We start from the raw sequence: 12,681 nt of genomic DNA on the forward strand, positions 1-12,681 counted from the left end.
AGATCAGCATGATTGGTGCACAGTGAGCAACAAAGACCATGGGTTGGAGCAGGACTGCTGTCGCAAGCAAGGGCAAAAAGCACGCAGGAACTTTGTTAATAATTTTATTCTCCACCTTAATAATTGCTGGACGTCATTAAAGGGTTTTAAGCACTCACCCCTGGCTTCCCTGGTGGCTCAGAGGTTAAAGCGTCTGCCTCCAATGTGGGAGACCAGGTTCGATCCCTGGGTCGGGAAGATCGCCTGGAGAAGGAAATGGTAACCTACTCCAGTATTCTTGCCTGGAGAATCCCATGGACGGAGAAGCCTGGTAGGCTACAGTCCATGGGGTCGCAAAGAGTTGGACATGACTGAGCGACTTCAAGCACCCACCCCATGTAGGAAGGAGGTTGGTATTGCAGAAAGTTTCTGTCTGGTGATTGGACCTAGAGAAAAGATTATAGGCTCCTGAGGAAATTAACCTTGGATTGGCTTCCTTGTGCACACATTGTGAATCTAGACTATATGATCACTTAGGTCTTCTTCAGCTCTAAAATTCAAGAATACCTCTGTATATTCACAACCAGAATGTCAGTTACAGGTCCGCTGACTTCTTGGCGAACTCCTCCTAACTCTAAAACTGAACACCTTTTAGATCCAATGAAGAGTCATAAGTTAATCTATGTTATGTTGATAGGGCTGAAGTTTGACTAACCCAAAGAAGGCTGAGAAGTTAGGAAGTTGGGAAGAAGGCAGTAGTGACCAGATGCAAAATCAGTGTAATTAATCTTATGAGTACCGAGAAAGTAGGCAGAAAAGATCAGGACAGGAGAATTCAGCTCACTGGAACGATTTAGTTTAAAGGCAGCTAGTCAAGAGGAAGTTTAGGAGGGGGAAGGGATGTCCATCAGCAAAGCCTTATCTTCATCAGCATCTTGCACTCCGATTCCCCCACCATTTTGACGGTATAATTGATCATTCTTGCAGCTTATCATGCAATGATGATATGCTATGCAGAAAGTTTAAAGTACCTCATTTCTTGAGATTTACTCAAATTAAATCCTTTGTATTTAAAAACTCAGGAGTGGAGAGTGAAGGCTTCTCTATAATGTGAAGGCAGAGAGTGTGCGTGTGTGTTTTGGGGAACAGGAGGTAGAAGAAACTATAATTCCAGAGGGTTAATGCTAAACAGGCTCTTGGAGATCACCGATTAACAAAAACCTTCGTGGTGAGGTGATTTTCCCAAGACGACACTAAGTGGAGGAGCCTAGCCACAGATTGGGGTTCTTGCAAGACCCTCGGGTGGCCTCTTTGGGTGGCCCTTTATCTGTGAAGCCAAAAGCCCTCTTCGTGGGCCAGAGGAGTGTACAGGAGGCTGGCCCTGGGGTAGCCTGGGTCTGCCTGACTGCCTGGGGCTTTCCTCCGTTCCCGGTCGCCCGCTCAGTCTCCCTCTTCTTTCCCCGTAGGTTTCAGCAGGGAGGACACCGGGTGCAAAATGGACGCGGCGCCCGCCACGGGTCTCAGGCGCTCGGAGAAGTGCAGGTTCTTCTGGATAACCGAAGAGACATCAAAACAGGCGGGAGCGAAGTGCTCGGAGCAGATGACGGAGCTGTCCCTGCACGGGTACCAGTTGGCCGGCGGCCCCGTACGAAGCGGGTACGAAGCGGTCCCACAGCAGCCGCACGGCCCCGTCCCTTGGGGAAGCGAAACAGCAACTTCCCGGACTTGGTGGTGTTGCCGTAGCGGATGGGTACGGCAGCAGCCTCGGGGCTGGGAGCTGCAGGGCTGGGGACCTGCATCCTGAGCACGGCCTCGCACTCCCAGCGCCCTCACCTGCCGACTCCGTGTCAGCTGCTGCTTCTTTGGCCGCGAGAAAGTGCCAAACTGCGGCCCCTACCTTGGAGAGTACCCGGCTTTTGGAGGTCCTTCTTCCAGCAGTCTTCCCCTGAGAGCAGGCAAAGGGATACAAATTTCGCGCGGGCCCAGCTGAGGTGGGAGGTAAAGAGGGACGGACCGGAAGTGGTGGTTGTCATAGCTACCGAGGTGGCCGGCCTCTTCCTCGTTTTATTCTCCTTCCCACCCTAACGCTCTGTCTTTCTGAAACTGGGAAACTAGAACGAGGAAATGCTGATATTTTGGGCCCCTCAAATATAACCAGAGGCTCTGACGAGTCCATTGACCAGTAGATTTGGGAGAGGACCAGACCGGAAATGGCAGTTTCCATGGTAACTCCCGAGCGGGTTGCCTAGGAGATGACCCCTTTCGGTCTCTCAATCTGTGCTGTAGCGTCATTTCTAAGGCAGATCTAACTGATCTTCTTGGACTGTCTCCTGCCATGATTCCCGGGAAATACCGCTCTGTTTCTGGCCGGGCTGCGAGCAATGTAGGTTGGGTTTCCTACTTTCTCTTGATTTCCATCTGTACCGTCCTTTCTGACTGGAGTCTTTGTCCTAGGTGATGAGCTGTATTGTTGAGACCAGGACCGCTCAGTCTACTCAAGCTATTGTCTGACCGAGGCTTGAGGTTCCTGGACTGGACCAAGGCACTTGGAGGGTATTTAACATTGAGTGATGGGTATTCAAAGTCTTGTCCAGGATCTGCGCTTCCCAGAAGGTGGAGCTGGTCTGCTGTGAAAGGCTAAGCTTCATTTACATTCCTTTAACTGGTCAATTCCTTTTTTTTTAATTAAGAAAATATTAGCAGGCGCCCCCACCTCCTTTACCTGTCTCACTGAGATATTTACTTAGACCTCAAATGGCAGGTGACGAAAGCCTGAAATGCTAAGTAGAGGGTTAAATTGCAGACATTTTGGCAGATAAATCACAGTGAAACCTTTTAATTATTAGTTGTAATTTTATTGTTTTCAGCAAATATCCAGAACATGATAATTTACCAGAAACAAACAAAAAGTGAATTCTAATTTTTTTTTTTGTTATATCTTTATGTACTGTTTTGGGGAGGAGTGTGTGTGTGTGTGTGTAAGTTAAGAGCATATTTTATGGTTTAATTTTTACATTGTAGGTGAACTGTGGGCTTCATCTGGTTATTCAAACATCATCGCTTCCTGAAAAAAACAAAGTAAGATTCAAGCAGATTTGTATTTAGATTGAATATAAATTGTTTTATATTCTGCACAAATAGCATGATTTAAAGAGCAGAGTCTAAACTGGAAAATTTAAGTATATTTACTTTGGTCTCTAGTTTGAAGCTAATATTTATTTTTTGCCTACACAAATCCAACTAGTAGTTACCAAAGAGAGGGAAGGGGGAGGGGCAAATTAGGGGTATAGGATTAAGTGATAAAAAATACTGTGTATAAAATAGATAAGCAAGAAGGATATATTGTATATCTCAGAGAATTATAACCATTATTTCATAATAACTTTTAATGGAGTATATTCTATAAAAGTACTGAATCACAACATCGTGTATCTGAAACTATTATAGTATTATAAATCAACTGTACATCAATTAAGAAAAATCAAAGCAAAACCAAAAAAAACCTCACCTCCTTTACAAACTGAATCTTATTTCATCAATTGCAAGAGGTAAGATGGTTTTTTTTTTTCTTTTTTGACATTTAAGCATTTCTTAAATCAGGATCCTTCTTGAAACTGATGGCAGATCCTATTATTATTTTAATTGGGAAACTTTTTCTTTCTTAGTAGTGGATAAAATGATGGCATGTTTTACTACTGATAAAATCTTATATTAGATAAAATGTGATAATTTGGGGTCCCATATCTAACATTCCAGAAAAAATTGATTAGCAGTGGAAATTTTTTAGGCCTAATGAGATTTAGAAATTAAGATCTGAGCATTCTTTTCCCCCCCAAATTTGCCCATATTCTCCCTGAGATTTCCTTAATTTCTGGCTTTTGATTTGATTTTTAGATACATACGTTTTCTTACCCTCATGTCACCTGAGCACTCAGATATACTTACCCATCTCCCACACAACTGTGTCTCAAGACACAACACAAAATTTTCTTCTTTGACGAAGTTGGACACCTTCAACTGGCACAATTCAGGTTTTTCCTAAAAAGTTTTAAAATAGATGTTACTGGAGGAATTCTTAAATGAAAGACAAAGAAGCTGTGGTACATATATACAATGGAATATTACTCGGTTATAAAAAAGAATGAAATAATGGTATTTGCAGCAACATGGATGGACCCAGACATTGTCATGCTGAGTGAAGTAAGTCAGACAGAGAAGGACAAATATCATATGATATCACTTAAATCTAGAGTCTAAAAAGGCACGAATGAATTTATAAAACATTCTCTGAATGTTGTGTCTTAAATAATGTTTTTTAGGTTGAATTCAGGCTAAATAGAGAAACGCCATCATTCCCTGGTCGACTCTTACAACATGACCTTGAAAGAAACTACTCAAGTAGACAAGGTATTGTCAGAGAATACAGATCAGACATGATTTATCATCTTTAAGTAATATTGTTTAATAATATTGAATTTCTGAATCCAAATAGACTTCAATTAATGATGACATTATTCATTGGTTACCAAATTCATTGGGCATTTGTTTAAATCAGAATTGATTTAAACCTATGTACACAACATAGGTTATTTTTAATATAGGAAAAACTGTTGTATTTTAGTTTGGAGTGGGCTATACACAAGAGAATTAGAAAGAATCTACCAAATAATGTCTTAGAACTAGAAAAAATAGCTAATTAGTGAGGGTAAGAACACATGGGAACACATATTATGTAAGTAAGGACACTGGAAAGAATGGGAAGTCAGGAGTAGAAAAGAAGCTATCTCTTTTCCTTACTAACATATATAATTATAGAATTATATCAGAGGGCTTTGACATTTGTGTGCATCATGCAAGATCTTATTAGGAATGCAGATTCTTAGTGCTTGCTTCGTCCCCTTCCCCATTCTGACTTTGTAGGTCTTGGGTGGGATTTGGAAAAGTGTGTTTTAATAACTTCTCAGGAGACTGTGATGGATGTGGTTTGTGGACCACCCTTTGAAAAATAGCCTCATATGATCCAGTTATATTTCTGAAATGTATTGTTCAATTAAAGGAGAAATCTTGTTTAGAACTTCTGAGTTGTCAGTTCAGTTCAGTTGCCCAGTTGTGTCCGACTCTTTCCGACCCCATGAATCGCAGCACACCAGGCCTCCCTGTCCATCACCAACTCCCAGAGTTCATCCATACTCATGTCCATCTAATCGGTGATGCCATCCAGCCATCTCATCCTCTGTCGTCCCCTTCTCCTCCTGCCTCCAACCCCTCCCAGCATCAGAGTCTTTTCCAATGAGTCAGCTCTTCTCATGAGGTGGCCAAAGTACTGGACTTGCAGCTTTAGCATCAGTTCTTCCAAAGAATACCCAGGACTGATCTCCTTTAGAATAGACTGGTTGGATCTCCTTGCAGTCCAAGGGACTCTCAAGAGTCTTCTCCAACACCACAGTTCAAAAGCATCAATTCTTCGGCACTCAGCTTTCTTCACAGTCCAACTCTCACATCCATACATGACCACTGGAAAAACCATAGCCTTGACTAGATGGACCTTTGTTGGCAAAGTAATGTCTCTGCTTTTGAATATGCTGTCTAGGTTGGTCATAACTTTCCTTCCAAGGAGTAAGCATCTTTTAATTTCATGGTTGCAGTCACCATCTGCAGTGATCTTGGAGCCCCCAAAAATAAAGTCTGACACTGTTTACACTGTTTCCCCATCTATTTCCCATGAAGTGATGGGACCAGATGCCACGATCTTAGTTTTCTGAATGTTGAGCTTTAACCCAACATTTTTACTCTCCTTTTTCACTTTCATCAAGAGGCTTTTGAGTTCCTCTTCACTTCCTGCCATAAGGGTGGTGTCATCTGCATATCTGAGATTATTGATATTTCTCCCGGCAATCTTGATTGCAGCTTGTGCTTCTTCCAGCCCAGGGTTTCTCATGATGTACTCTGCATATAAGTTAAATAAGCAGAGTGACAATATACAGCCTTGACGTACTCCTTTTCCTATTTGGAACCAGTCTGTTGTTCCATGTCCAGTTCTAACTGCCACTTCCTGACCTGCATATAGGTTTCTCAAGAGGCAGGTTAGGTGGTCTGGTATTCCCATCTTAGTTGTCAACAATTGTTAGCTCTCTGTAATGTACTAGTGTTAAGCACTGCAAAATACTTACATACAGTACTGTCCTCATCTAGGAATTATTGGATGAGAAGGATAATCCATATAGGCCTCTCTAGATTGTTCATTTTACATGAACACGTGGCAATTTTGAATATTAGCTTTCTTTTTTTGTTTTGTAATTTTTAGACTTTCCTCTTGGGCCCAGCTACTCTGACATCACTTTTCTGTTTCCTATATCTTGAATTCTTCCCTTGGTCAATTGCTGGACATGACATCAACCTAACCACTGTTCCACAGTGCAGAGAGCATCTGTCTTCCCTTCTTTGGTTCAGTTCAGTACATATCTATTGAGTATGTTCTGTGTGCCAGACACTGTATTGGGCTCAGAGCTATCGATGTGAACCTGAAAATTTTCAGGTAGAATTTTCTTGTATTTACATTGTGAACTTCTTTTACATGTTTGATAATAACTCTTAAATTTGTTTTCTGACTCGTGAGCCAAACTTAAATACTTTTCCCAAGGTATTCTTGAGTTAGAGGATGAAGTTGGTAGACAGATTTGGGTATGTCTGGCTGAATAAATTTATTTTAGTGTTTAAGTATTTCTAGATATTTGCTAATGAGGAAATAGTATAGAGGCACTGAATTTTGTGAACCTGAAAGATGAATAAAGTCCTATACATAAATAATGACCTGTAAAATACAAATTAATTCCTTAGGGAAAAATAAACCTATTTTTTTCATTAAAATATATTATTCAAAATCATTCTCTCTAAAATTTATACCTGATTGTTTCCAAATGTGCCTCCTTCCTAGTTCCAGGCAGTTTCATGCAAAGAAGGCCTCACAGTGTAGCTGTGTTCTTGACTTCTGTACTTACTGTCTTCCTCCAAAGGCACAAAACTTTGGAAAAGTTTTAAATAGCAATTTATCAGGAAAAATGAGGGAATCTCTATCTAATAAACTGCATTTTGATACTGAATTATTATAATTAATTTTACTTCATTTCATATTTTTTATATTTTTCAAAATTAATTGAACATACACCATAAATTAACCAGTGGTACTCTCAGCCCAAAGTAAAGATTCTCTTTGTTTTAGTTAGGCTACTTGGTCTTAAACTTGGTGTATGATTTCTTTTAGGCATTTTATATTAATGTTAAGAGTTAAGCCCTATATCCTTGAAATTTTGTAAGAGTCAGGAACTGCTATACAGTAAAATCTCAGTTCCAGACCTTCATTGATTAAATCCCTTGAATAAAAATGGCAAAATATGTATATATAGAGAAAGAGGTAGTGCTTGACTCTTAAGATCATGATGAATCATGAAAAATACAAAATCAGGATTTTGATTGCCAACACAGTCTTAAAGATAAGGCTGAGTGGGCAAGCATATGAACATGTACTGTATTATCCATCTATTCAGCCAACCATCTGTCCATCCCCCTGCCCGTCTCTCTGTCCAACTTTCTCTCTATCCATCCACTCACCCATCCTTCTCATCTATCCCTCCATCCATCATATATCTAGGGTGTGGTGTAGTAAAGACTCATACCAAATATATACCATTATGCCTTTCAACACTTTGGGATTCTAATTATGAAAGAATTCATTCAGAATTTTTATACTAAAATGCAAATATTTCTGATGTTCTTTTTTAACAGAAATAACATTCACAAAACAGAGTTCTGATTAACTCTCAGTAAATTGGAAAATCAGTTAATTTAATGATTGCCTACTGACTTTAGATTCCGCAAAGAATAAAAAGAATATAAAATGAGCTCCATTTCTCCAGGAGCTTATAAATTTAATTAGGAAGACAAAAGCTATTATTTGGTACATTAAATAGTGATATATGAAATTACCAATAACAGGAAATATTTCAATTAAAATTTTGCTTTAAAGCAGGATGAAACAGTCCACATATATATATGTTTGGGTGTTTGATACATACATCTACTATATGTATATGTGTGTGGGTATTTATTGTGGATGTTTCAATTGCAGATCATTCTGGTTCCCAGTTGTTTAGAGGGTCTTGTTTGTGTATTTTAAGGCCTTTCTATCTCATCATTCTCATATTCTGCTATTTATTGTAAGATGTATGTCATACTGATCATGATAGTAAACTCATCATGCAGATCATGATTTTGACTTCTGTGTGTGATAAGAGGTGGCAAGAGGAAGGATGAAGTTCCTTTATTCACTGACTGTAAGTGAAATTTACTCCTTGATTATTGCCTCTACATCCCAAATCTTATTAAATTTAAATGTGCTTTCTAAATTGAGCACTGGCTTGAAGCCTTAACAAAGTAATTTTAAAAACCTAACTCTAAAAAAAAAAAACCTAACTCTGACACTAATGAGGGAAATCAAGCTTGTTTATTGTTTGGAGCTTTTCCTTTATTATTTTCACTGACCAGTTAATCCTTTATCAGTTGATCCTTACTTACTCTAGTTTTTGTTTTTTTAACTATTCAGTTTTTGATTTCCAAATCAATTTACTGACTTATCGTTGCTTGGGTATTTTGCTAGCAACTGGTCCTGTCACAAGACCAGTTCATTTATGAACATGATCTTTGTTCTGAATGCTTGTACTCTAGAATATCATTTTTATTTATCTTGGTATTTCATGGTATTCAGAAAAGTGGGGTGTGAGCACTAGTATTCTGTTGAATAAGCCAGGTTTGTGCACTTTGGTGCATATCTTGCACACCTGGAGAGGTTAGCAGATACCATTGCTTTACAGCTCTTTAATATGATATGTGTGGAACTTGATTTTCAGATGGCCTCCCAGAGAATGATAGCTTCCTGTATTTAGGTTCATCTCTTTGTCTTATCAGTCAGTTTAAGCAGTAGAATTCTGTGGCACTTTAGGTTCTATTTTATTGCTTTTCGCTTCCATCAACATCGGTTGCTGCTTTCAGGAAATTTTCTCTTGGTAGAAGAAAATAGTTCCTTCTGGTGTTCAAATTGGTACCTTTGACCCATTTCTCAAGTCTTACTTCACTTCTGGAGCTTCTCAGCATCTTTTATTAACTATTCTACATTCTTCTAGGTCTTTAGAACATATCTTAATATCCACCTCCACTGAAACCCATCTGTGATCTTCTTTAAGTGAAAAATAACCAGACACATTTATGTGTGAATATATACGTAGGTATTGTTTTTTTATTCTATTTTATTTATTTTATGTTTTGTGCATGTTGTTCTGTACAGTTTATTACTTTCATATGCCCACTAGATTGAAAGCTACTTAATGGAAGGGTCAACATCAAACCATCAGCTTATCGGTCTCATAGGGGTGTCAAATACCTGTTAGACCCTAACGAAAAACCTAACTGCAAATGTACAAGATTTATTGACTCCACTTTGGTCTCTGCAGTATTCTCTACCAATAGTAGCTGAACATACAAAGAAAAAAGGATGATTCGAGGTTTACATTTGCTATCCAAAACTACTTTCTCTATATTTCTCTAAAGTCATGTACTGTGTAGCTTTGTGATAAATTTTTTGATATTTTGAAGGAGATGGAAGAGTAATAAGTCCTTCGCCTCATAATAAATCATCCTGCATCTCATCCACAACAAATGTGACAGAACTATGTGGGCTGGAAATGAAAACTGCCACGAGCTCCTTATCAGCATTTGGAGATTGTTCCATTCAGACACCTTCAAAGTCCAGAATCCGGCAGGGCTGTCATAGTGCTGGCCCAAATGTATCTGGTAATGAGGGAACTATCATCTCAGTTACAAGAGAATTAAGATATAGTATTAGGAGTCAGGATTATAAGGGATAAATGTAGCACTAGCGTAGTCCTGTACTTTCAACCAATCTACAAGGCAAGGGAGAAATCATTTGATATGTATAGAACACACAGTTTAGACCTGAGGAGGAAAACAAGCTGAACTTTAGTTTCAAATACAGAGAGCTATAGAAGCTGTGTTTTCTAGAAAGGATATTGGTAGGTGCCAAAGTTCTCCAAATATAAGGTGATTTTAGTTTCAAAATCTGATTTTTCTTATTCAAGTAATTTGTATATTATTTTTAATAGGTGATCATATTAATTTGGTGAGCTCCTCAATGCCTTCATTTCCCATTCTCCAACGTTCTTCTGAAGAGAAAATTCTTTACTCAGACAGGTTGACCCTAGAAAGGTGAGGACAACTTATTTAATTTTTTTGACTAGATGATATATAGATATAGTACAAGATTTGAAAGGTACAAAAGTCTCTCTTCCTCCCCCTTGTTTTTCAGCCATTTAGTTCTCCTACCTAGGTATAATTGCTGTTGCCAATTTTAAATTTATCCTTCCAGGAGTATGAAGAGAAATTTTATATCTGTGGAATGTAAAGGAGCTTGACTACACTCCAAAAGAGTACTATAGAGGTTCTAAAATATGATATTGATAAAAATGGGTTTTAGGATAGGAAAAAAACTTCAAAATATACTCCTCCGATGGGCTTCTCAGCACTGTTCAGTTGAGTTCCCTTTTACCTTATTGGCCTCACCTGCTCCTAGTCTGGCCTTCACTCACCCTGCTGCTGCATACCTGCTTCTTGAATACACCAAGAGTGCTTAAACCTCAGGAGTTCTGCATTTGCGGTTCCCTCTGCCTGGAATGCTATTTCACCATGTATCAGTAGGCTCACTTTCTTGCCTCCATCAGATCTTTCCTGCAATGTCACCACCTAGGGATAGCCTTCCCTGCCCGACTCTCCAAAGCAGCAACTCCTTCAGCCCTGACAGTTCCAGCACCTTTCTCTGCCTTTTCTTCTCAGCACTTATCACTCCCTCACATGTTAAGTATTTAACTTAGCACACTTATTGTTGTTCACTGTTTGTCTCCTCCGAGTAGAATGTAAACTCCACAGACATGGGGAGTTTTGTTCCGTTCTGTATCCCCAGCACCTAAAACAAAGCCCCGTACAAAATGAACCCTTCACAAATTTTGAATGAATACATGTGTTTAGGGCTTAATCCCTATCTTTAAATCTAGGAAAGTATCTGCAGTAGAATGATGGATGAAGGATTTCAACCTTACTTTAGCGTTATAACCAGCAGAGAAACCTTCTCTGCTGTGCATACTTTTAGCTCAGCAGTACGTATCTAACAGCAAGGCGTGAAGCAAACTTTCTAGCTTAGCAATGCCTGAGCAGTGTTTATCTCAGTGGGTTAATGGCAAGCGCATTTCTCTGGTTATGTGACATGGTTCCTTGAATCATCTCAACCTTTCCCACAGAAGGCAATTACACTGAGTGTTTTCTGATGGTTAACTTTATATGAAATAATTAATCCTGGAGTTTTTTTTTTAATACTATGAGCGTTAGACTTACTTTTAATAACTACCCTTGCCAAAGTATATCGGTTTTTATATGAGTGATTTACAATTAGATCTAGAATGCTTGGTTCATGAAGGCAAACAGTGGTTCTGTTTTTCTTCTTCTCATGGTGTGGGCACACAAAGATACTACTATTAATATTCTTGAGAAGAGGCAGACTGCTGAATCAGAACCTTACTAACTTTAAACATGTTTTCTAGGCAGAAGCTGACTGTGTGTCCTATTATTGATGGGGAAGAGCACCTTCGTCTCCTGAACTTTCAGCACAATTCTATAACTCAGATCCAGAATATCTCCAATCTGCAGAGGCTAATATTCTTGGATCTATATGATAATCAGATTGAAGAAATTAGTGGACTTTCTACTCTGAGATCTCTCCGTGTCCTTCTGTTGGGGAAAAACAGGTAATCATTATAGATCAGTCACTGTTTGTTATACTTCGGACTAACGTTGAGTCCTCCTGTGGTCTCTAGATGGCAACTCAACACTGAATAATACTTAAGAACCTAACAGACTAGTGTTTTTGAAAGACTGTTTGATTGGGTTAAGATTCATTTATAATTTGTTTTATGAGTTTCATATTGACAGTTATTCAAACCAAATAACATTTATTGAAAGTGAAAGTCACTCAGCCATGTCTGACTCTTTGCCACCCCACGGACTATACTATCCATGGAATTCTCCAGGCCAGAATACTGAAGTGGGTAGCCTTTCCATTCTCCAGGGCATCTTCTCAACCCAGGGATCGAACCCAGGTCTCCTGCATTGCAGGTGGTCTCTTTACCGTCTGAGCCACCAGGGAAGCCGAAGTTTTGGCTGACTCTTTGTGACCCCATGGACTGTAGGCCACCAGGCTTCTCTGTCCAAGGGATTCTCCAGGAAAGTATACTGGAGTGGGTTGTCATGCCCTCCTCCAGGGTATCTTCCCAACCCAGGGATCAAACCCATGTCTCTTATGTCTCCTGTAATGGCAGGTGGCTTCTTTACCACTAGCGCCACCTGGGAGGCCCATACATTTATTAAGTACATATTATTTCCATTGCTTTCCAGAGCCATATCATATGTGGGAGTAAACAACAGACTTTGGCCTTTATGGTTTTTTAGGCTACATTTTAAATATGTGTATTCACATTAAGCTTATGTGTTTCACTTGTGATTCTCAGTGCTTAACTAAGGGTGGGCATTTGATACTTTGTGACTGTCAAATTATAGTCAGCTATCTGTATCCAGTTTTTCATCCAC

At 39.4% G+C, this 12,681-nt stretch overlaps 2 protein-coding genes across 6 annotated transcripts in view; one reads left to right on the top strand and one right to left on the bottom strand.

The window, feature by feature from the left end:
- Positions 1 to 859: 859 nt before the first annotated feature.
- Positions 860 to 1,884, bottom strand: THAP10 (THAP domain containing 10). Its single transcript, XM_069595529.1, is given in 4 exon segments — positions 860 to 1,281; positions 1,283 to 1,410; positions 1,413 to 1,635; positions 1,638 to 1,884. Coding segments are annotated over 4 exon segments (591 nt in total). The 5' UTR covers positions 1,779 to 1,884; the 3' UTR covers positions 860 to 1,182.
- A 123-nt stretch (positions 1,885 to 2,007) lies between these two features.
- The window catches only part of LRRC49 (leucine rich repeat containing 49), a 155,074-nt gene continuing 144,400 nt past the window's right edge, over positions 2,008 to 12,681 (top strand). Inside the window, exons 1-7 of one of the 5 annotated variants that reach the window (XM_069595532.1) lie at positions 2,234 to 2,362; positions 2,434 to 2,532; positions 3,001 to 3,057; positions 4,299 to 4,386; positions 9,625 to 9,822; positions 10,152 to 10,254; positions 11,640 to 11,843. In XM_069595532.1, the coding sequence (XP_069451633.1) occupies positions 9,714 to 9,822; positions 10,152 to 10,254; positions 11,640 to 11,843 (416 nt within the window). In that variant the 5' untranslated portion in view covers positions 2,234 to 2,362; positions 2,434 to 2,532; positions 3,001 to 3,057; positions 4,299 to 4,386; positions 9,625 to 9,713. Of the gene's footprint in view, positions 2,363 to 2,433; positions 2,533 to 3,000; positions 3,058 to 4,298; positions 4,387 to 9,624; positions 9,823 to 10,151; positions 10,255 to 11,639; positions 11,844 to 12,681 lie in introns of all 5 variants that reach the window. The other 4 variants (XM_069595530.1, XM_069595533.1, XM_069595531.1 and 1 more) reach the window with 4 other exon arrangements.

This window comes from Ovis canadensis, chromosome 7 (assembly GCF_042477335.2).
Source record: "Ovis canadensis isolate MfBH-ARS-UI-01 breed Bighorn chromosome 7, ARS-UI_OviCan_v2, whole genome shotgun sequence".
In the NCBI taxonomy this organism is placed as follows: domain Eukaryota; kingdom Metazoa; phylum Chordata; class Mammalia; order Artiodactyla; family Bovidae; genus Ovis; species Ovis canadensis.